This window comes from Phycodurus eques, chromosome 9, assembly GCF_024500275.1.
Source record: "Phycodurus eques isolate BA_2022a chromosome 9, UOR_Pequ_1.1, whole genome shotgun sequence".
Classification (NCBI taxonomy): Eukaryota; Metazoa; Chordata; class Actinopteri; order Syngnathiformes; family Syngnathidae; genus Phycodurus; species Phycodurus eques.
In genome coordinates, this window is record NC_084533.1 from 7,930,869 (window position 1) to 7,954,440 (window position 23,572).

Below are 23,572 nucleotides of genomic sequence, written 5' to 3' on the forward strand. Positions count from 1 at the left end.
AAACAGTCAAATTACCCAAATAGGTCGTGTTTTTTTTTTTTTTTCTTTTCCCCCCAGAGCTGCAATTTTTAACATTTACCCCCTAATTCACGAGAAACCCACTCCTCTCCCACCAAAACCTCAGTCTCTGCCGTGCTTGGAGTCCCAAACAGAAAGTGAAGCGTTACTCCTGCAGTGCGGTCCCACGCTTGGCCGGGGGCACCAGGTGATCGGGCAACGTGGCGGGCAGCTCGTGGCCCTCCAGTTTGACTTTGATCAGGTGGTTGGCCAGGGCAAACTCTTCGTTGTCGAGGAGGCCGTCTCTGTCCACGTCTGCCAGCTTCCAGATCTTCCCCAGCACCGTGTTGGGGAGTTTGGACTTGAGCATCTCCTTTTTGGCGGCAGCGCCGGACACTTTGCCGTTGATGGGCGAGAGCGTGTAGAAGATCTCGTCGTACGAAGGCTTGTCGCGGTTCACCACCCACTCCAGGTCGTCGATGCCCTCGCCGGCCCCCTCGCCGTAGCCGTGGCCGAAGGGGCCGCTCATGGTTCCCTCGAAGGCGCCGCCCTTGACCGAGTTGCTGGGCAGCGCCGCCTCCTCCTGACGCACCAAGGCCATGAGGCGGGCGATGTCGTTGGCCAGCATGTCCTCCACCGCCTCCAGCAGCTTGGGCTTCATCGCGGCGAACTTGGAGAAGTCTTGAGCGTTGAGCAGCTCCTGAGGACAGAAAAAAGGAATTAGTGTTAGAAATAGATCGGTCATCAAGCGACAACTACTGGGAGTGGCAGACCACAAGCAGGATTTCCTGGCAAACCAGGAAAAATAAATCCCGGCCACATCCTGGAAGGCAACGTCAGGAAATAAAGGGGAAGGTGAAGCATACAGTCAAACCTCGGTTCACGAACAAATCTGTTTACGAAAAAAATCTTACTTCAGTGTGCGAACAGTTTTGGCATGACATACTTAAATAGAATGTAAAGAATTATACCGTTTTTGCAACATTTTTTCACAGAAAGACACCAAGGCGAGTTTCACAACTAACGCCGTAAAGTTACAGCAATAATAATCGTTTCTCGCAAAGGATAAAGAAAACATTCCTGAGTATTGTGATGTTGTCTGTCTACATGTGTTGCTCAACGTTTGTGTTTCCAGATCTGATGCTATTCATTAGCCCACCTATGGCATTTTGCATTGTTCCTTAGCATTAAGCTTAACCGATTTCAAGGAAAAGCTAAGTGGTTGTTTTGAATACATAACATGCAATTGTCTTTGTTTCATGTTTAGTTTGGCAGTAAACAGCTTGAAGGCTCTTTTTGGAAGAATTGTTCACGATCTGGCTCCCTGCTGCTTGTTGCCAAGTGAGTTGAGTGCGCTGCCGTCATACAGGGCTCGCATCTCTCCCCCCCTTGCGAGTCAAAGCAAATAAAATAAATCAATAAATAAATAATTTAACAACCAGCCAAACATCAGTTCGTATCTCAAAAAAAACAACAACACAGAAGTCGGGTCACTCGTATCCCAAGGCACAACTGTGCAGCGATGACATGAATTAGGGCATTTTCCCTCACTTCGGATCAAAGTCAGCAAATGCCCGTTTGTCGAATGCCTCTATCGTGTGCTGTGAGGTGTTTTCTTTTTTTCCCCCTCCCCCATGTGCTTCGCCAGATGCACATGAAGGGTCAACTATTTGTGTCGACAGTTTGTAAAACGTCTCTCCCAAGTCATTCACCGCAATAAAAATGACAAGGAGAATAGTACGCAACCACAATGGTGTTACTAGATAAGCTGGTGAGCCTAGCCTCTTCCATTTCCTTTATTACTGCTACAACTCTTCTTTTATTTTCCACTTTTCACAGGTCAGTCTTGGTATTAGAGCAGGCAGAGGAAGGGAGACTTGCGATCGTCGATAAGGTGTCTGAGGTTTTAAAAAAATCGGTTAAGATGTGAAAATGTATGTACTCGGACTACACATGCTCAAATGGATTTGGACGGTATCCTATCTGGACCTTACCTGCATCTTAGCGAGGTTGGGGAAGTCTCCAGGTGAGATCTGGTGCTCTTTCTCCACTTTCAAGTAGATCTCCCCCAAATGGGAAATCAGCTCTTTCTTCTTCGAGTCCTTTCCAAACACGCTCGGCATCTCCTTCTTCAGCGAACAGATAATATATGCGTGCACCTGAAAAGACGATTGAAAGGTCACACATGGGTCACTTGGAGATTAATTAAACAGGCTTTTAGTCATATTCACAGGCTCATATACTGTATGTACAGTATTTTTAGACAGTTTAAAAACTGAGCCACCCTATGGACGAGGAATGGGTAAAAACAACGATTCATCAGTGCATTGCCATTCAGCATCGATTCGGCAAATCTTGTGAATCGATTCTCCTCCTGGCCAGTGGGGGCGCTTTGCGTGTGATTTGCGTTGCATTGACGGAAGCGGCTCTCGACCAAACAACAAAACGGCGACTAAAGCAAGCAGCCGCAGCAGCAGTGCGGAGCGAGCGACTTCTACTTTTAAAATCTGACGTTTGGGGTCATTTTGGATTCCTCTGTAAATCCGGACCGCATCAACACATAAAAGAAGAGAATGTAAAGATAACTCATTTTATGAAGTGGAATCAAGTCAAAAGTCTCACACATGCAAAGACAAACTGAAGTTCAATTCGCGTGCCTGTACCTTTAAATGTGCCGTGTGTGTGTGTTTGTGTGTCACTCGCTCGACCCCTGCCCTCTCTGCTTCTGTTGTGCAGGAAGGCTGTGTGTCTCGTCACCGGTCATGTCTTTTAATACCAAAAAAAAAAAAAAAAAAAAAAAAACTTGCACTCAACAGTGCAGCATTGTGTACAATCACAGTCACATGACATCCAGTTCTTCTTTAAATAATGTTTTGCAGTGCCGATCGATCTGCTCCGAGTGATTCCTCCCCAGCAAATGCTCGGGGCTTCTGTAGACATATCGCCGTAACTTCTCCGGCGCTAGTTTGTTTACATTGTTTTAAACACCCGGCTGGCGTTATTGTATTTATGTTAGCCCTTGTGGGCTGTGGTGTTTTCCATTGTATACTTGAAGGTGGGCTTGTGGTTGCTTCAAATACACAACATGCCATTCTCTTTGTTTTTTCGTTTTCAAGAAAGATTGACTAGTAGTAGCAATGTACAGCTTGAAGGCTTTTTTTTGAAGAATATTTACTAATTATATCAGCCAAACTGCTGCTTGTTGTTAAGTGAGTGAGCCCCCTGCTGCCACACAGAACTCGTTTGTCAAATTTGGGCTCACGAGTCAAAGCCAAACTCGGCCAGTGACGGGTCATATCTCGAAGTCGGATCACTCGTATCTCGAAGCACCACTGTATCTCAAAATGATCAAAATTTACTCCGTGTATTTCTACTTCTTACTGAATTGATAGAGTAGTTAAACGAATACTGAATTGCAACCTTACGAATCAAAATCAAATCGAATCAGAACCTCAGACTGGGCCGAAGGTTCACCTTCAAAAATGACAATGACCCTAAGCACACAGCTAAAATACCGAAGGAGTGGCTTCAGAACAACTCCGTGACTGTTTTTGAATGGCCCAGCCAGAGCCCTGACTTAAACCCAATTGAGCATCTCTGGAAAGACCTGAAAATGGCTGCCCACCAACGCTCACCATCCAATGACAGAACTGGAGAAGATCTGCAAGTAGGAATGGCAGAGGATCCTCAAATCCAGGTATGAAAAACATCATTGCATCATTCCCAAAAAGACTCAGGGCTGTATTAGCTCAAAAGGGTGCTTCTCCTAAATACTGAGCCAAAGGTCTGAATACTTATGGCTGTGTGATAGTTCAGTTTTTCTTTTTTAATAAATCTGCAAAAATTTCAACAATTCTGTTCTTTTTCTGTCAATATGGGGGGCTGTGTGTAAGTTCATGTGAAAAAAATGAACTTAAATGATTTTAGCAAATGGCTGCAATATAAAAAAATTAAAAAAAAGTGAAAAATTGAAGGGGGTCTGAATACTTTTCGTACCCACTGAGTTTATTATTGTGAGCAGTTTGCAAAAATGTGCTGCATCATACAGAGAGCTTGTAATGTAATGCTTTCATGTAGATAAGTACCAAAATACTGTCAGTGTAATGCGTAGGATCTCATTGGATTGCGTCGGTGTACCTAATCTTGCGGGCGGTGAGTGGACATACACAACATCGTGCCAATTGTTACTGACTACAGAAAAGTCTGCACCCCCAAATTTAGTGTTAGTTTTAATGTGGTACACACTGGACTGGTTGCCAGTCAATTGCTGGGCAAAAAAAATCTTGTGCCACTAAATGTGGAGATACATGCTTTTCACCTGACAGGACAGTGTATTGGAACGAATTGATGTTTAAAGCATTAACCTTTGCGAGACGCGCTCGCTTGATGAGGTCGTTGAGTTTACGTAAAGCAGCATTGCGGGGCAAGGACTGGATGTCCATGAAGAGGTCCTGCTCCTCGGCCTCAAACAACTTCCTGTTGTCCGGCACCAGCAGGGGCTGGGCCCAAAATGACCCGATGTACACGCGCACCACCTGGAGGGGAGGGGGAATACATGAACATGCTGCACCCACATTAATGACAGTGATGACACAGCAATGAGAGTTGAAAGAATAAACAGATACCAAAAGTGTATTTGTGAAATGTAAACAGCCACATAATGGGTAGGGTGAGGACAGAAAAAGCAGAGTGAGGCATTTTAAGTCCTTCAAGGTGCATTTTTGCAGGCTGCAAAGTCAGTGAATAATTGTCCACATGACCCTTTGGTTTCTCTGAGATCCGTTTATGACTTTCGCCCAAGATCAAACATTAACTAAATGGTCGAGCGGGCAGGAGAAAGAAAGAAAGAAAAGTCACATGATGTCATGCAGCACAAGAAAAGTGTTTTCAAACCCTGTTACACGTTTATTGTCAAAAATCCATCCATTTTCTATAGTGCTTATCCTCACTAGGGACGCAGCCGTGCTGGAGCCTATCACAGCTGACTTTGGGTAAGAGGCAGGGTACATCCTGGACTGGTCGCTGTTCAATCACAGGGCACATAAAGACAGACAGACATTCACAACGACGGAGAATTTAGAGGATTTATTAACCTAACATGATTGCTTTTGGAATGTGCGAGAAAGCCGGAGTACTCTGAGAAAACAAACATGCAAACTCCACACAGGAAGGCCGGTGACCTCAATTTTGTTGGTATAATTTGGTGGGTAACTAAATTTTCCCTGTTCAAAACTGTCAAAGTCACCATCGTAAAAACTTTATTCACTATTTTAAGTACTATTTTAACTGTTATACAAGTGTAAAATTTGTCATTTCCTGTTAATAGTGGCATGACAATATAATGTTAGGTGTTCATAATGTAACAATACTGTGTTGCGCTTTGGGGAAACAACTACAAGAACTCAGAGTCATTGGTCTCACCCTAGAAAAAATAAAGTAAGAAGTATTCATACAGTAGGATATCACTAATTGGATTCTTAATGGGTTGGAGGGTCTGCCTCACAGTTCTGAGGACTGGTGTTCAATCCCCGGCCCCGCCTGTGTGGAGTATTTGGGATGGAGCCTCAGTAAACATGCACGTGAATTAAAATCGTCCACGCATTCCTGAGTTCCAGACGATTTATCGACGTTATCTAAGTCACTGGCGAAGCTCTCCGCTCCTGAGCCAGCGGTGTCAACATCGCAAACGCGTGTGCTCTCGGTCTTCTGCACGGAGGCAACCAATCAGAGGAAAGGGGGCTGTCTTGGCCAAATATGGACAAGGCGGTTACAAAACTGGGTCAAACAGAAGTAGCTGTTAGAGGTTGTTTTTTGGAAAATAAATGGACACTTTTATACTAAGTCCATGTTAGAGAGTCACTCTATGGAGGTCTAAACTGATTTTTTTTTTTTTTTTTTGCATGTTTGTCACACTTAAATGTTTCTCATCATCAAACAAATGTGAATATTAGTCAAACAAACGTAAACACAAAATTCAGTTTATTATTATTATAATTATTTTTTTATTATAATTATTAAGCGAGAAAAAAAATCCAAACCTACATGGCCCTGTGTGAAAAAAGTGATTGACCCTCCTGTTAAAACATAATTTCTTTCCTTTTTTTCCTGCATGTTTGAAATAACTTCATTCAATAGTCACGGCGAAAAAAAATTGCAACATAGAAAATAAAACACTGAAGATGGATAACTGGAGAATGTGAAGGCTGGCACACTTAACAAGAAAACAGTTGACCTTAACCAGTAAAATATGGCGCTGGAGTCTGACAGCCTTGAATGTTGTTACTTCCAGTGTCTTTACTTCACACCCCATGTTGCTCCCTCTTTTGGAAAAAGTGTTGTGTAATCGTCACCAAAAAAAAAAAAAAAAAAAAAAGCAAAAAGCAAAAAGCTTGCAAGTTATTCTTTTGAAGTGAAGTCTCACATCACCTCATACACGTGGTGTCTCAGTCTGAACACTAGGGGCACTATAAAAAATGTTGTACATAAAGTAGATGCCCTGCGATTGGCTGGCAACCAATTCAGGGTGTACCCCACCTCTTGCCCAAAGCCAGCTGGGATAGGCTCCAGCACGCCCGCGACCCTAGTGAGGATAATCTGTACAGAAAATCGATGGATGGATGCACATACAGTAGCTCAGCGACAAAGAAGTAAGAGATGAAGAAGAATGTAGCCTAATGTGGATGTTCTCAAGTGTGTTAACTACAAAATCAAGTGAGGAAAAAGAAATACAAGACCGCTTCTAGAGAATACCAAAAGTTTGCAGTCGGTTAACAAATGGCTCCTACTAAACCTGCCCGGAAGTTATTTGACGGGCTGGTAAAGTGGTGTCGCTGTGAACATAGTGTTATCGGCACCAATACTGATATCTGTAACAGTGCATCTCCATATTTCGATGTGTTGGTTGAATTCTGGATAGTGCTGGGTTTGTGACTCATTTTGACCACTGAAGTTCTATGAGAAACTTGGTCGCGTGTACCTCTGGCGTGTTGATGATTTTTCCCAGGGACCACATCAGCGCCCCGTAGACTCTCATTAATTGCTGGGTGCTGATCTGGTCAGCCTTGTTCAGGACCACGCGCATTTTGTCCTCGTGGTTCTTAAGTGCCCGGATCACCTCTGAGAACTCATCGGAGATGTCCAGCTTGTGGGCATCGAAAAGGAGGATGATGCGGTCCACGCGCTCCGCAAACCACTCCAACACGGCAGCAAAGTCGTATCCTGCAGGAAGGAACGAGTGGCGGTGAGGACTTCGACTTCAACCACACACACTTACTTTGCATGTCCTGCAGTGCAGATGTGCTTGCTTGTGACAACTCCTTCACACACACACACACACACACAAAGTTAGTACAGCAGTATCTGTATTTCACATCCACATCTCTGGAGGAACAAATACAGGAAGATTTGGTTCTTTTCTCAAACGTTTTGACCCTCATTAGTACATTGAGAGGTTTCATTACCTCAAAACTGGAGTTCAAACATTGTTCCCACAGATCATTTCAAGAGTACAAACAAAAACTAATTCTATTCATTAATTACAGGCGCAAACTGTCGCCACCGTAACTTTTATAAGATGAACAGTTGTATATGTAAGAATTTAACATTCCTGTCATAGGTTAGTATAAAGAGAAGCTCACCACTGTATAATAAAACTAAAATGAAATAAAACTACACATTCTCTGTAGACACGTGACAGACAACGAAGAAGGAAACAAGAAAGTATTTGAGGAGCCACACTGTCACAACAAATCTAGAGTTTTGTGTATTATGAACATTGTGGGTTAAAAGTATGAACTAAAAAGCTTGTAAGTACAAACAAAAGTACAATACTCTGCTCAGCAAACAAATTATCAACTTGAGGCATGTATGTTTTGCTTTTTCTTTGGCTTTGGACTTTGCACTGCTGACAAAGGCAGAATGTTTTGTGCCTTAAGTTTTAATAGTTAACTTCTCCCTGTTAAGAATGAGGGTGAGGAATGACGCTGTCATTTAACCTCAGCGTAGAAGTATTACATCTTCACAGTTGTTAAATTCTTTTTAGACTTGTATGGCAGTTAAGAATGCAAAAAGTATTACTTTAAAAGTTGCCTCCACATTTAAGCTTCATAACGGCTTTAGTTTGACTGTGTAAGGGATTATTTGTAGATCTATTATTTCTGATTTTTTTTTTTTTTTTTTTTTTTTAGAAATGCAAACAAATAAGAGCATTCCAGAACAGATTATGTCCAACCTCAAAGTTGCCACTGAATCCCGAACTTGCTCCATGAGCAAAGGGCGAAAAGGATAACAGAATGGATTTGATAGAGCGTGTCATTGGATCGCTCTAGAAGTTCATCTCGTTGCAACGTAATCTGTAATCAGTACTGCATATCTGCTGGACACGCATTCTTTCCTAGCCTTTGTCTGCTTCTGAGCATGTGCACATAAAGGCGGAAGAGAGAGTGGCACAGGACAGACGGAGGGAAAGAATGAGATAAAAGGGGAGATTAAAAAATTAAAGATGGAACGACAGTGATGGTAAGTGAAAGTAAACTCCCATTTTCCTATGTGTGTGCCTGCCATGAATAAGTACAGGAGGAGAGAGGAATGAGACAGGACATTCTGCACATTCTACAGCATCTGCTCTCTATTTTTTTCAACACGTATTAGCAGGCCAGAGAGACAGCTGGACAAGCATGAGGCTCACTTATAGTCTGCATAGACAACTGCTGCTGCACCAACATATGACAACAGGCACGACACATCCCGACACTCCATATATGGCAAGAGGTTGAGAGAAGAGGGAAAATCGATCAGAGCTATTGCAGAAACATTGGGCATAGCCAACAACAATTTGGAATGTCCTGAAAAAGAAAGAAACTACTGGTGTACTGAGCAACAGACATCGAACAGGTCGGCCAAGGGTATCAACAGGAGTTCATGACAGGAACATTGTGAGAGCTGTGAAGAAACACCCTGTCAGTGACATCACTGCCAACCTCCACAGGGCAGGGATGAAGGGATCACAATCCACTGTTCAAAGAAGACTTCGACAGAAGAAATATTCAGGCCGTACCACAAAATGCAAACCACTCATCAGCAAAAGGAATTGGAAGGCCAGATTGGATTTTGCAAAGGTGTTCAGAGATGAGCCACAAAAGTTTTGGAACAAAGTTTTATGGACTGATGAGACAAAGATTAACCTCTAGCCAAAGCCAAAGTATGGAGAAAGAAAGGATCTGCTTATGATCCAAAACACATAAGCTCATCTGTGAAGCATGGTGGAGGTCATGGCTTGGGCTTGCATGGCTGCTTCTGGAACGGGCTCACTCGTCTTTATTGATGATGTAACTCATGATGGTAGCAGCAGAATGATTTCTGAAGTCAACAAAACCATTTTGTCTGGCAATTGACCAAAAAAATGCATCCAAAGTCATCGGGAGAAGCTTCATCATGCAACTAGACAATGACCCAAAACACACTGCCAACACAACAAAGGACTTGATCAAGGGCAAAAGGTGGATGGGCTTAGACTGGCCAAGTCTATCACTGGACCTGAAGCCAATAGAGCATGTATTTTACCTCCTGAAGAGGAGACTGAAGGGAGAAACCCTCAGAAACAAACAAGAACTGAAAGAGGCTGCAGTAAAGGCCTGGAAAAGCATTTCAAATGAAGAATGCAACAGTCGGGTGAAGTCAATGGGTCGCAGGCTTGATGTAGTTCTTGCAAGTAAGGGTTATGCCACCAAATATTAAATGTTATTCACTTTAAATAAATGAATTTAATCATGTCTGTTCCAATACTTTTGCTCCTTTGAAAAGTGGGTTGCTTTAAAGAAAAGGTGCTCTGTCCTGAGTTGTTTAATACATTTAGATATCATGAAATAATAGCTGGAATTCTGAACTCATGTCTCATATTCATCTTTTGATCTGAAACCCAAATGTCTTCAGAGTATACAACAAAAACAAAGGAACAGACCTTGCCGTTCCAATACTTTTGGAGGGGACTGTATCATTCATGAATATACGAGGCCAGTACAAATTCTGACAGGGTCACCACAACTCGGCTCATGGTGGCCTGACAGGGCCAACACTCAAAAAGGTTTAACGTCAGACCCTGCAATATGCTATACATTATACAGCCATGCTAAAAAAATATTGGCACCCCTGGGGACATACTTTTTTGTTCAGTGGTAATCAAAAATACGGGCTCTCCAGGAGTACCAATATTTTTGAGCACGACTATAAAAAGACACACAATGCATTTTTTCTTGACTCTCTGGCATGAAATCAGACTAAACTTTTCCTGTTTTAGGTCAATTAGGAATACCAAAATGTCTATTTGCCAAGTGCCAGAATAGTGACAGAAGGATTTTTAGGCAAATCTAAATATTACCACCCCAGGGGAGACACTATTTTTGACCACAACTGTACAAAAAAGTATGTCTACAGCAATGTGAGGGGAAAGTGATAGAATTTAACAGTGTTCTGTAGTCCGGTGCCTGATATCTGCATCGAATGTTTGAAGTCTATACGCGCTTGTTTGTATATGATACAGTACAGTATTGTATCAATGTTTATACACAAACAGGGCTAACTGGTGTGTGTATTAGTGTACAGTACACTCATAAAAAGTGCAGGGCATAGAAATAAAAGGTGTCTCTCTTGGCAGAGTCAAGGTCACCTCAACATTCATCACAAACACCTTGATCCACTCCCTCTGTACATTTATACTCCAATTCAACTTATTGGTAAAAAATACTCTTGTTCAGTTTGTTTGTATGACCTTTCTAAATTCCTCTTATGCCTCGATTCACTCCAGCTGCTTCTTTTTTTTCCCTGTGCTGTCTCATGGGAATAGTGGACTCAATAAAAAGCAGATTACATATCAGCACACTGAGTAATGCAAGCGTTGGTGCTTGCCTTCTTGGGGAAACTCGGAATTTTCCATTTTACTCTACTTCCTTTTCTTAGACCACAAAAGCCCTCTATTGCTGTGTGTACATGTCATCTTGTAACATGCAGAAAAGGGAATACATTTTGCAAGTCATCTTAACTCACATGAAAACTGTGCATGTTGCACTTTTGAAGTGAGAGTGCAGCATGTGAATAGTGAATAAAAACGGATGCACCACATTTCCTCATGCTGTTGTTGAAGGCATTTTATTTACTTAACTGCTGACTGAACCAGGCCTTTACTGGGGTTAAGAATTGTTTAGTAAAGAAGGCCGTAACTACACAGCTCCGTGAAATGACTTAATAATGTCATTGTGCTTGTTGATGTGGGTCATGAGGACGAACCGAAAGCCAAGTGAAAGGAGAGGACGGGCTGCATTCGAGAAAACTGAAAGGTAGCAAGACAGGAAATGAACTTCAGATTTGCATGACCTGTTTTGTTAGGTTTGGGGCCCCGAGGGCCTGAATAGAAAAAAGCAATATGAGAATATTCTGTTCAACAAGCTGACAAACATAAATAACAAACTGGCTTAAGATACAGTGAACTTTTTGGGTATATTTTCATATTTGAACTTCCTGTTTGGTTATTCTGCATGCATGCATGCAATGCACGTACACACACACACACACACACACACACACACACACACACACACACACACACACAGTTGCCTTCATGGACCACAATCGGCATAGAGTCTTTAGAGAAGTGTACTTATTTACGTTTAGGTACTTACTGTATTGTCTCGGCATGTCAAGTGTGCACTAAGTTGCTTTTTTAATGTGGCTTCAACTACACTAATATTTAAGTTATTGGTTCATGTTGATTTACATCATTCTGCAACTTGTGTGGCATACATTACCAAGTAATGGGTACGGTTAAGCTAATGCTTTTTTTGTATTGTGGCTAAGTTACCGTTACATATTATTTGGATAAGTTACCCTTACCGTTTCATATTATTTGTTAAAAAGTAGAGCAAAAAAAATTTAGATTTTCCCCCCAACGAGAAATAATCGTGATTAATAATCGGGATTACAATGTTGATCAAAATAATCGTGATTATTACTTTGGCCATAATCGTGCAGCCCTACTCTGTGATGTATTTGTGGGATGTGGTGAGTAGGGCGTGGTGTGAATTGGCCAGACCTCGGCTGATCCTCTGCTTTTCTCCTGACAAGATTCCGGGAGTGTCGATGATGCTGATGCTCTCCAGGACCGGGTTGGGCAACTGGGCACACATGAACCTGTTTGGGAGGGGGTGAGCGGGACACAAATTACAGTGTGAAGAAGAAATAAAAGGAGAGAATGGAAACAGAAAATTAGTGTGTACATAAGTTGAAAAGTAAATAATGGAGCTTTAAATAAGTCGTTTTACAGTGGGTACAGAAAGTATTCAGACCCCCTTCAGTTTTGCACTCTTTATTATATTGTAGTCATTTGCTAAAATCATTTAAGTTCATTTTTTCCCTCATTAATGTACACACAGCACCCCATATTGACAGAAAAGTTGATGCAACAAGTTTTTCACACCTGGATTTGGGGATCCTCTCCAGTTCTGTCAGGTTGGATGGTGAAGGTTGGTGAGAGCCATTTTCAGGTCTCTCCAGAGACACTCAATTGGATTTAAGTCAGGGCTCTGGCTGGGCCATTCAAGAACAGTCACAGAGTTGTTCTGAAGCCACTCCTTTGTTATTTTAGCTGTGTGCTTTGGGTCATTGTCTTGTTGGAAGGTGGCCCTTCGGCCCAGTCTAAGATCCTGAGCACCCTGGAGAAGGTTTTGGTCCAGGATATCCCTGTACTTGGCCGCATTCATCTTTCCTTCGATTGCAACCAGTCGTCCTTCTCCCTGCAGCTGAAGAACACCCCCACAGCATGATGCTGCCACCACCATGCTTCACTGTTGGGACTGTATTGGACAGGTGATGAGCAGTGCCTGGTTTTCTCCACACATACTGCTTAAAATGAAGGCAAAAAAGTTCTATCTTGGTCTCATCAGACCAGAGAATCTTATTTCTCACCATCTTGGAGTCTTTCAGGTGTTTTTTAGCTAACTCCATACAGGCTTTCATGCGTCTTACACTAAGGAGAGGCTTCCGTTGGGCCACTCTGCCATAAAGCCCCGACTGGTGGAGGGCTGCAGTGATGGTTGACTTTCTAGAACTTTCTCCCATTTCCCGACTGCATCTGTGGAGCTCAGCCACAGTGATCTTTGGGTTCTTCTTTACCTCTCTCACCAAGGCTCTTCTCCCCCAATTGCTCAGTTTGGTCAGATGGCCAAATCTAGGAAGGGTCCTGGTCGTCCCAAATGTCTTTCATTTAAGGATTATGGAGGTCACTGTGCTCTTATGAACCTTAAGTGCAGCAAAATATTTTTTGTTACCATGGCCAGATCTGTGCCTTGCCACAATTCTGTCTCTGGGGTCTTCTGGTAGTTCCTTTGACCTCATGATTCTCATTTGCTCTGACATGCACTGTGAGCTGTAACGTCTTATATAGACAGGTGTGTGGCTTTCCTAATCAAGTCCAATCAGTATAATCAAACACAGCTAGACTCCAATGAAGGTTTAGAACCACCTCAAGGATGATCAGAAGAAATGGAGAGCAACAGAGTTAAATATATGAGTGTTACAGAAAAGGGTCTGAATACTTACGGCTGTTATAGTTTAGTTTTTCTTTTTTAATAAATCTGCAAAGATTTCAACAATTCATTTTTTTCTGTCAATATGGGGTGATGTGTGTACTTTAATGAGGGAAAAAATGAACTTAAATGATTTTAGAAAATGGCTGCAATATAACAGCGTGAACATTTTAACGGGGTCTGAATACTTTACGTACCCACTGTAAATAATTTGAGGAAGACCTGTAAAGCCTGTTGAAATAAGTTGCTGTTTAAAATTGTTTAAACAGACTTTGACATGAAGAGAATTTAGATTTTTTATTTGTTTATAGCTGTCTGTGTTGTGACGTACTACGTTTTTCTTTGACCACCAGCCTCAATGCAAGTACTTTACAGTACATGTAAACCTAACCTATGCTCAATGAATGTTGTCTTGATACAAATTTAATTGAGTTGTAGAGGGTTGAGAGAGGCTTAAACCAGACAAAGTCAAATATTCCCAGTGTCTGGGGAAACACACAGGCAAGACATGATGAGCTGAAACATTCACACTGCAACACAATGGACTGATCTGTTTTATGGTCAATGGTCTAATTTAATGTATTGGGGAGTTTTCCCACTTTAAAATCAAGGTGGGAGCGGGTCAGAAAGCAAGACATAATATTCACAGACATACACAGGACAAAATGTGTTGTTGTTTTTTTGTTGTTGCTTAAACTCATGCTGTTGCAGTCAGGACAACAAACACAATTGTCAAGACAGCATGTAGCTTATAAAAAGGCCTTGTAGCGTTCAGCCAAACTGAAGCAACACTCAAAACAAGAGCTCAGAGGCACTTGGTCATGAGACTCGAGGAGCCTTGCTTTTACTTTCATACTGAAACCACATGAAGGCATGCATACACACAACCACACCACAAACCCTAACAGAAGTCTCATACGACAATGAAACTAGAGAAACCCAAGGAGGGATGAAAACTGAGCATGTAACATATGCTCTGATATTATAATACTCTACTGTTTGTTATAGATAAGAAACATGGAGGATTTTCCCTCCCATCTGTCATAGCTGCCGGCATACTTTGGAATTTTGGCGCAGGGTTTTCCATTTAGCCGTCAATTCCAACAGTTTCCATCCAGAGCTTGTCAGGGGAAAAAAATGAAGGGCGGAACTGGAATTCTATGAACTGCGACACATGGGGCCCCTGGAACTATGGGAGATCAGTCACTCTGCAATTATGTATCAAGTGGGTGCAAGAACTTGCAGCCGCACATCTTTGCTAAAATAACACCACGGGTTAATATGCATGTCCTGTGACTGGAGGTTAGGCCTTGGCTCATGCCTCACTTCTTGACCTATGACCTTCCCCCATACATCGTAAACCCCACTTCCTGTTGAGAAAGAGGAAAGATGTTAGGAGGCTGCCAGGACTTGAGGTACAGGACATTTGTGTCACGTTTCTAGGATTATCTGCTTTAAAATCCAACTGTCTGCATGTGCACAAGTAACCCTATATTAACTTCTATTTGCCTGTATCTACAGGTGCTCTGGTGTGGATTTGCCTCCTGACTGTCCATGCTTGCTTGAGGCTGTGTGCGTGTCAGATTCAGGAAAAGCGCAGAGTCAGTGTCCTGGAATTAAAGGCCAGGAGAAGGACAGGACGAAGCGGGACCAGTGCGGAACTTACACTTTGCTGACTCAGCTTTTACTGATAGAGGCTCACAGTTTGGGGCCCCCGACTGCCTGTCGAGGCATTTTAAGTACAAGGTAGGAGGGCAAGAAATTGAAGCTTATATGTGAATGTACGGGAGACATTTAGCAACGTTAGCCTTAATGACTTAAGCTACAAACCCCAATTTCAATGACTTTAGGACATTGTGTAGAATGTAAATAAAAACACAATACAGTGGAACCTCAGGTTAATTGCATTACACTTAATCGCACCGACACAGCAAACGCACAATACATCAACAGGGGGTACATTGAGAAATTTACTCCAGGCGCACTCTCTGCACCCGGAACCTTCGGTAACTCAGAGCGTTGTTGGTTGCATGCCATTCAATACAAGGAAAACTGACAGATTCAATATGACGGACGTATCCCTACCAATAGCCAACACGTTTATTACTAAAGCTATAAAAAAAATGGAGCATGCTCGGTCTCTGAGTGCCACAATCTCAGGGCGCGGGGGAGGTGCCTGACAGAATTTCGGAATGGACCCCAAACACTGAGGCAAAGCTAGGATTGGTCAGAGACTGCATGACGTCACCACATGAAGCGGTTTTGGCCACAAAACAGGCGGACAAAAGCTTGATCAGGCTCTTCTGCGTCCACACTGATCTGAGACAAACGCAGGAGAGACCAGTGATGAACCTTCACCAACCTTATTGTTTGGCTTTGTATTTTGGAATAAATTGTTAAACTTTTCATCCAGCCTAATCATTGAAGAATTACCTCAACCAGAATAAAAGAACTGGGCAATAAGAGGTTTGCACGGTCGGAAGGTTCAACCCGGACCGCGACTTTTCTTTGTTCTCCTTTATCTAACCTATAACAGAAATCACGTTATAGTTGCGCACATACTGCACTTGCCACCATCGTAATGAACTCGCTAAACATTCAGACAGTCATAATTTACAGAAACCTTAACCCTCTGCAATGTTATGTTGGTAAGGTACATTAATGTGAATCTCACTCAAGGTAAAATTAACGTACCAATAGTGCAATGGTACGTTAATTTTACCTTTTCTCGGGTCTTCTGCTGCATTCTGTGCGTCTTCGGCGGAGATGTGGCGAGATTGACACGCAAGGTATTGTTACACGTCACCGTTGTTCACCTTTCTGATCACTCTGAAATGCTCCCACACACTTCTGGCATTTTGTCTTTTTTTTGTTGGATTTGTCTGACCTGAGGTCCTCGCCATCTTCTTCTTTGTTGTCTTTACTGGCGGTTTGCAAACTGTGATAGTGCATTACCGCCCATTCTCGCCATCTTCTCGCTCCGTGAATCAAATGTGTGTGTTTCTCTTCCGCATCGTTCCCAAGCTCTGATGACCTGATCGCGTTGTACTTGTGCATCCGCTCTGTTGAGCTTTACAATTAACTCATTCCTGCCATTGACAAGCAGCTACTGTATCTTTCAATACAGTAGTATCAAACTGAGAGGCCTGGCAGTGAATGAGTTAAATATGCAGCTCCCATAGACAGAAGAAAGTCCTCAATCATTTTTTATACTCCAAGTACTCCAAAAACTTGAGCACTCATTACAGCCCTAGTACACAGGGTCCAACAATAAAGGTCCCGTATTTTGCGAAACCATCTTTTTCTTGTATTTGGGATGTAATATGGTCTCTATGGTGCCGCAGTAAACGTGAAATATTAATTAAAATGGTCCGCACATTCCTGAGTTCCAGATGTTTTTCTGCCGAGAGGCCTGTAATCAGGTCAATCGAATTTCTGGACCTCATCTACGTCACTAGCGAAGAGTTCCGCCTACCTCCCCGCTCCCGAGCCAGCACTGTCAACATAACAAACATGTTTGCTCTCACAAGTGGTTCTTCTAGGAGGCAACCAATCAGAGGAAAGGATTACACATGCATTCATTTCTCTCTCTCTCTCTCTCATATGAATCACCTTTTCGAAAAGCCATTCTTTGAATAGTTCTGAGTGACAAAATATCAATAGCTTAATTTTTTTACATTTCAGTTTTGATGTTTAATTTATTCAGTGCAATGCCTTGGCATTATATCACTATTCTAATATACAATTATACAGTGCTAGTTTTATTTACAGATTGACACATTAGAAGAAATATCAGTTTTAGTGATATTTTGAGTGAGTTACTCGAATAGATTTCACAGTCCACAAAAAAATCATGCGCCAATGAAATTATAACGTGATTTCCTAAAAAGCAAGAATGTAAAGGCCAAAATTCATATCACGGTATAAATTGAATTCCTTCGTGATAAAGGTATATATTGCAATATAAACCTAAGTGTAAAAATGTTATATGAAAGTATTTCTGTGAATGTGTTGCATGGTCCTGGAGCAAAGCTAAAATGATTTTTTTTTTTTTAATTAGGAAAGTAAGATATAATGTAATTTTTAGAACATTTATTTTGCAGATCACAAAAGTAAAAATTATAACCCAGCACTCTTGCACAGACAAACAATAAACATTGCTATTATAAATACATACTATAATGTGTATTAATATACTGTACTTTTCCCCTTATAGGCCCCTTCTCTCAGCTGACATATTCAGTAAGCCAGTGTATGTGTTCGCTGTGATGGGTAAAATGCAGAGAACAAATTTCGTGTGCATTCTTCTTCTTCTTTGCCACCATGGAGGTGATAATTAGTGTCTTAGGGGAGCGGCTCAACACCGTGCTTAGCCACGCCAGCTAGCCAGCCGCAGCTAGTAGCGAGCTGGAGTGGCTAAAGACAGCCCCCCCCCCCCCCCCGATAGTACCAAAGCAGCGGGGAAAACATGCAGGCACCCTTTTTTTTTTTTTTAACCAGCTCGGATGTGTTGATTTTATCATATTCAGTCATGAAATTGCTACTAGCCTCTCGGTAAGTGCTGGGCCAACAACGTGTCATACTGGCCACGCGCCACCGAGCAACTGCTAAGTCGGACCCTGTTTCAAAAGGAGGAAAACAATGCACTAGCGACGCCACCCATTGTTCCCTTTGGGGTTTGAAGGGGTGAGGATCACATGACTAATGTGTGTTTATATTCTGTATGACTAACCGCTTCTACCAAAGGCGAGTCTACTAGTTAAAGCAAAATCTGTAGCATGATTGACATTTCTAACAGCTAAACTCTTAGTTTTAGGCCCGATGTACCCTGTAGCCCTTTGAGATAAGCACTTTTGAAATAGTGTCCAGCCTATATTAACTTATAGGGGGAAAAAAACATTTGGTCTGAAAATTTCACCCGGCATGAGCCAAAAACAACTCTCTCTCACCATCCCCTACTCCTTCTGTATTAGCCTACAAATAGATAAGGTCAAGCTGTTTATAACTTTTGATAATGCACGATCATGTGAGCTAAAGAACATCTTATACTTTGACTAAAAGACATGCAAATTCCATTCAAAGCGAACTACAGGTCTGTAACACTACGGGGACAGCGTCCAAAAGGATGACAAATGATGCAGAGATGGACAATGGGCTATGTTTATATACAATCTTATCTGGTTTCCGCTCACATCTGTAATACACTAGGACGGATGAATCGTGGACTGTGAAGTCCGGCACCGCCGCTGTGTTAAAGGTCTTATCTGAGATGTGTTATTTTGTATTTCTGAGCTTGACTTATGTTGTTTGGCGAAGTGTGGAAGAAAGGGCAAACAATCTACAAAATTGCAGGAAGAGATTGCAATGGAAAGTGGAAAATAGTGTGAGTGGATTGCTCTTGCTTGTCCTGGTACATCAACAACTATGATGGAGTATTAGTGCCACATGACATTATGGAAGGTCATAATTTTTAAGAAATAAAGATTTCCACAAAATAAGAATTTTCTTTCATGTAGCTATTCTGGGCGGCACGGTGGCCCGACTGGTTAGCACATCCGCCTCACAGTCCTGGGGAGTCGGGTTCAAATACCGGCCTCGCCTATGTGGAGTCTGCATGTTCTCAGAGCACTCCGGTTTCCTCCCACATCCCAAAAACATGCGTGGTAGGTTGCCCGTAGGTGTGAATGTGAGTGTGAATGGTTGGTTGTTTCTGTGTGCCCTGCGATTGGCTGGCGACAGGTACAGGGTGTACCCCGCCTTCCGCCCGAAAATAGCTGGGATAGACTCCAGCAGCCCGCAACCCTAGTGAGGATAAGTGGTAAAGAAAATGGATGCATGTATAGCTATTCTGTTAAATGGGCCCAATGTAGGAGGGAAACTGTTGGGACAAAGTATCAGAACTGTAACAGAGGTGGGACAACACCTAAATGTAAGCTAGAGGTGGAACCAGTAAGTCAACTTTACTAAGCTTCACATTGATTAATTAGTCACGTGTTTTTGGCATTTCGTCTACCAATCGGCCAATTTAAAGTGGACTTTCTACCCGCCCAACTATTGCAGTTGTCGGACTTTAACGCTCTGTGGAGCAGTGAAATGTCCTTCCAACATGGCAACACAGTCCTCATCCATCTGTATCGGTCCAAGAGTACAAAAATAAAGTTGGTTGTGGATGAGAATAGCAGTTAGCCGAAGCCAATCACCGCCAGTCTATGGTGGCACCATGGGACTGGCATTGGTGTACTAGGGCAGTGGTGTGAAGTGAGGCTCCATTTTATTCTATAAACTTGTGTCTAATAATATACAGACAAGAACTGTGTGCTAACGAGCACTTTATTCATGTCACATTCACAACAGGAACTCACATGATGACACGCTTTACGACACCGTCTTAACATTTGTCACAGTACGGCATACGGCTGTACTATGCTAAAAGTGTGGAGAATTTGTTTAAATCAAAAATTAGACCAGCTTGTTGAAGAGACAAACGTGCGCAGGGCTCCCACTAATTACAACTGTATTCAGCGTAACGGCGAGTTATATTGCAATAATCTTTTTTTTTTTTCCCCCATGCCACTCTGTCAAAGTATGTCTTTAAGTGAAACCATTCAGCGCCGCAAAAAAAAAAAAAAAAAAAAAAAAAAAAAAAAAAAAAAGTTGGCGACCACTGTACTGTGCTGAAAAAATATCAATGATGTCATCGATTAATCGACTTCGACTCAACTTTCATCGTGTTATAGTCGACTCCCCAAAAAAATCTTGAGCCGTTAAACCCCTAATGTAAGGGAATTCTGCCACTCCAGGATCACGGTGTGCAGTCTAACAATGAACACTCACTTCTCCCACTCTCTTTTAAGCAAATGTCACTGTCCTGCATAGCATTTTACACATCACGCATCCGATTGTGAGACGCTACGTTGCTGTGTGAAAGCGCACAGTGAAGGCAATATCCTGCTTGGCTTGGTTCTCCATCAAAGCTGCAGCGAGGTGAATAAATTGCATTATCTCTGTGTAAGAGGCTAAAAATGCATATTATTGTAAAATTATAAGTTCATTCCCTATATTATGACATGATCTGTAGTGTTGCTTTTCTGTTTTTTTTTTTTTTTTTTTTTTTTAAACTACCAAAACAAATCACGTCTATTCATTGTGCAACAATTAACGTGAGTGTTTTTGGTTTGATTCTTCCAGCACAAAGCGTCCCCACAGTGGGGGTAGTGGGTGGGAGGAGAGGCGGCCATCCATTGTCTACAGAATGGAGTGCTATAAACAAACTACTTTTACACATTTGATGACACAACAATTCCACATAATACAGGACAAATTAACATCCTAGATGGAACGCAGGAACACACAAAAGCTCTAGCTCTGAATCATGGATCAGACCAAAAGTGGTGCCGTTTTAAAAAGGAAGCTAATTCCTTAAAGTCCCATACAGGGAGGTAATGAGGAGGTCAATTCAGTATATTTCACAAGTATACTTTTGACTGGAATTTGAATCTTGTCTGACAGATTTCAATTCCCATTTTTTTTCACCAACAGGATATTTACAGGGGATATTAAAGAAAGTCTACACACCCCTGTTTAAATGGCAGATTGTGATAAACAAAAAGAGACCATGATAAATAATTAAAAAAAAATTTCCACTGTTAATTCGACTCAATTGCTATATATATATATATATATATATATATATATATATATATATATATATAGCCCTTTTTGAGGGCGGGATGTAAAAATAAACAAATATTGTGTGTACACTCACACTGAACCAGTCACATTGAAACTTTAACAGGAGTCAGTCGCTGATTAACGCCACATAGGTTTCTGGTGTTCTGGTAGGCTTTTCCTGACATTTAAAAAAGAAATCTTATTTTGCTTTGTAGCAGAAGCCGGAAGGTTTTGTGCTAACACTGACTGCTGTTTCAAATAGTTCATAAGTACCTCCATTTTGTCAAAGGCCCAGTTCCAGCTGGAAAATGAAAAAAAAAAAAAAAAGTTTAAAAGGTTTTGGAATTGTGTACCTTGGTCTCATTTATTTATTTATTTTTTTTACATCACAAAAAAACTTGACACTTAAACAAGAGCGCGTCGACTTTTTGACACAGTGTCTGGATGAGTGAGTGATCCTGGACACACCACGATTTTATTGGGAGACGCATGCTGAGTCAGTCTTGTTCAAAACGTGTTACAATGTCAGCCAATGACATGTGTGAACCTTGAACCTGCTGTAACAATGTCCTTGCACAAGACCTGCTCAGAACGAGACAATAAGGGAGGTGGCTTCTCTGCTGCCTGTGATAAGAATTGTACGGTTTGGAGGTACAAAACGTGGAACCTGTTGCCTGGCAAACCAACCGACAAGTATATCTTCAGTCAAGGGGCCACTTAAAGAGGGCGTCAGTGCCTGCGCCAGGTGTTCACATAGTATGTGGATCAAGTGGAGCAAATTGACAAGGAGGCGCCTGGCGTGACCTGGCAAAGTTGGCTGGAAACCGGAAGGAAAATGGACCTTCCTTTTTGGTTTTGCCACACCCACACGGCAACTTCCATCCAATTTCTGTACAGGGGTATCCTCGCCCAGCTGACTTTGGGTACACCCTGCGCCTACGTATATTTTAAGAGTCTTAATGTGTCATGTTTTGGTACCCGAAGAGAACACGTCAACTCCGCACAGGACGGCTGGAGCCGAGGTTCAAACCTCGAACCTCGGGACTGCGAGGCGGGCGTGCTTGACTATTGCCTCAAAACAACCTCATATTTGGGAAGTGATTCAAGTAGGAAACTCCCGCGAACGTGACACAACTGACAAGATTGTGCAACAGCCTGTGGCTGACTGAAACTATGAAAGTGTGGACCGAGTAAGGGCGTGTGTGTGTGGGTAGGGGGCGGGGGGGTTCTACCGCGTGCATTCTGCATTTAGACATATATATTATTATATTATATTTGAATATTTCGAACACATCACCCTATACAGAAACATTTCGGATTTGCTTCGGTTTTTCCAAAATGGGCAGTAGGTTTTTACCTGTTCAGGAAGGCGTTTCCAAAGGCGTTGAGTTTGCGGAAGGGCTTCTTGGGGTCGACGACCAGCGCGTTACCCGGAATCACCCCGTCCTGATCCCCGTGCATCACCGCGATGAACGAGTCTGTGGTCGGCTCGGGCCCGATCCGCATACCGGGGAAGTCCTGCTCCATGAGGTGGCGGATGAAGGTGGTTTTGCCGGTGGAGTACTGTCCCACCAGCAGCACCATGGGCTTGTTCTCGAAGTCGGCATCTTCGAGGGCAGGCGAGTGGAAGTCGTGGAATCGATACGTGTCCTCCAGAGGGAACAGTTTGGTCCGGTAAAGGTGCCGCAGCCCGTCCGCCACGTTCTGAAACAGCTCGGGGTCCTTTTTTAAGGTCTTCCTGAACATGGTGTATAAACTTTATTGACACGGCTGTGTCAAAATCCCCCTTCGACGTAAACCTGGTGCGGCGGTCTCGCGGCGTCTTGAGGGTTAGCTGCCCGTCTGAATGAAGCAATGGCTGGGCGAGGTCTGGCAACTTTTTGTCCCCACCCTCCGCGGTGCTAGTTAGCCACACAGCGCCACACGCTCCTCCGACGACGAGTCACTCTTCAATTTAAAAATCGAAATGTAAAATAAATGGGGAAAAAAACATACATTTAGTTCATATTTATTATGTTGTATTTTCGATTTGTTTTATTGCTTGTAAAGTGAACTACTTTGACGGGTTTTTTTGTGACGTCATCGCGTCACTTGGCGTTATACGGCAAGCCAGACTTGTCAAATTCAGTCTAATTTTCTCAAAATACCAATCGCGAAGTGTTTTTGCAACTTTAAAATGATCGTATCAAGAAAGAGGGTTAAGGTTCACAGTTGTTATGGTAGACATACAAACCCAATTTTAACTAAGTTGGGACGTTGTTAAACATAAATAAAAACAGAATACAATGATTTGCAAATCATGTTCAACCTAAACTGATAAACTTTATTGT

The 23,572-nt window shown here is 42.4% G+C and overlaps 1 protein-coding gene across 2 annotated transcripts; it reads right to left on the reverse strand.

Annotated features, from left to right (window-relative positions):
• Nucleotides 1–11: 11 nt before the first annotated feature.
• ehd1a (EH-domain containing 1a) lies at nt 12–23,137 on the reverse strand. Of its 2 annotated transcripts, none has more exons than XM_061685123.1 (6): nt 22,600–23,137; nt 12,080–12,177; nt 6,974–7,215; nt 4,362–4,532; nt 1,992–2,156; nt 12–697 (listed from the first exon to the last, which is right to left on the reverse strand). In XM_061685123.1, the coding sequence occupies exons 1-6, from the start codon at nt 22,986–22,988 to the stop codon at nt 164–166; spliced, it is 1,599 nt and encodes a 532-aa protein (XP_061541107.1). In that variant the 5' UTR covers nt 22,989–23,137; the 3' UTR covers nt 12–163. The 2 variants fall into 2 exon arrangements, with proteins under 2 accessions (XP_061541107.1, XP_061541108.1); XM_061685124.1 differs by lacking the exon at nt 22,600–23,137 and adding an exon at nt 16,459–17,441.
• Nucleotides 23,138–23,572: the final 435 nt, after the last annotated feature.

Coding starts and splice junctions, on each gene's coding strand:
- ehd1a (XM_061685123.1), bottom strand. CDS start 22,988: ATGTTCAGGAAGACCTTAAAAAAGGACCCCGAGCTGTTTCAGAACGTG. Junction 7,216..12,079: donor AAAGCAGAGGATCAGCCGAG/GTCTGGCCAATT, acceptor TCCTTCCTGCAG/GATACGACTTTGCTGCCGTG. Junction 2,157..4,361: donor AGCGAGCGCGTCTCGCAAAG/GTTAATGCTTTA, acceptor TCGTCTTTTCAG/GTGCACGCATATATTATCTG.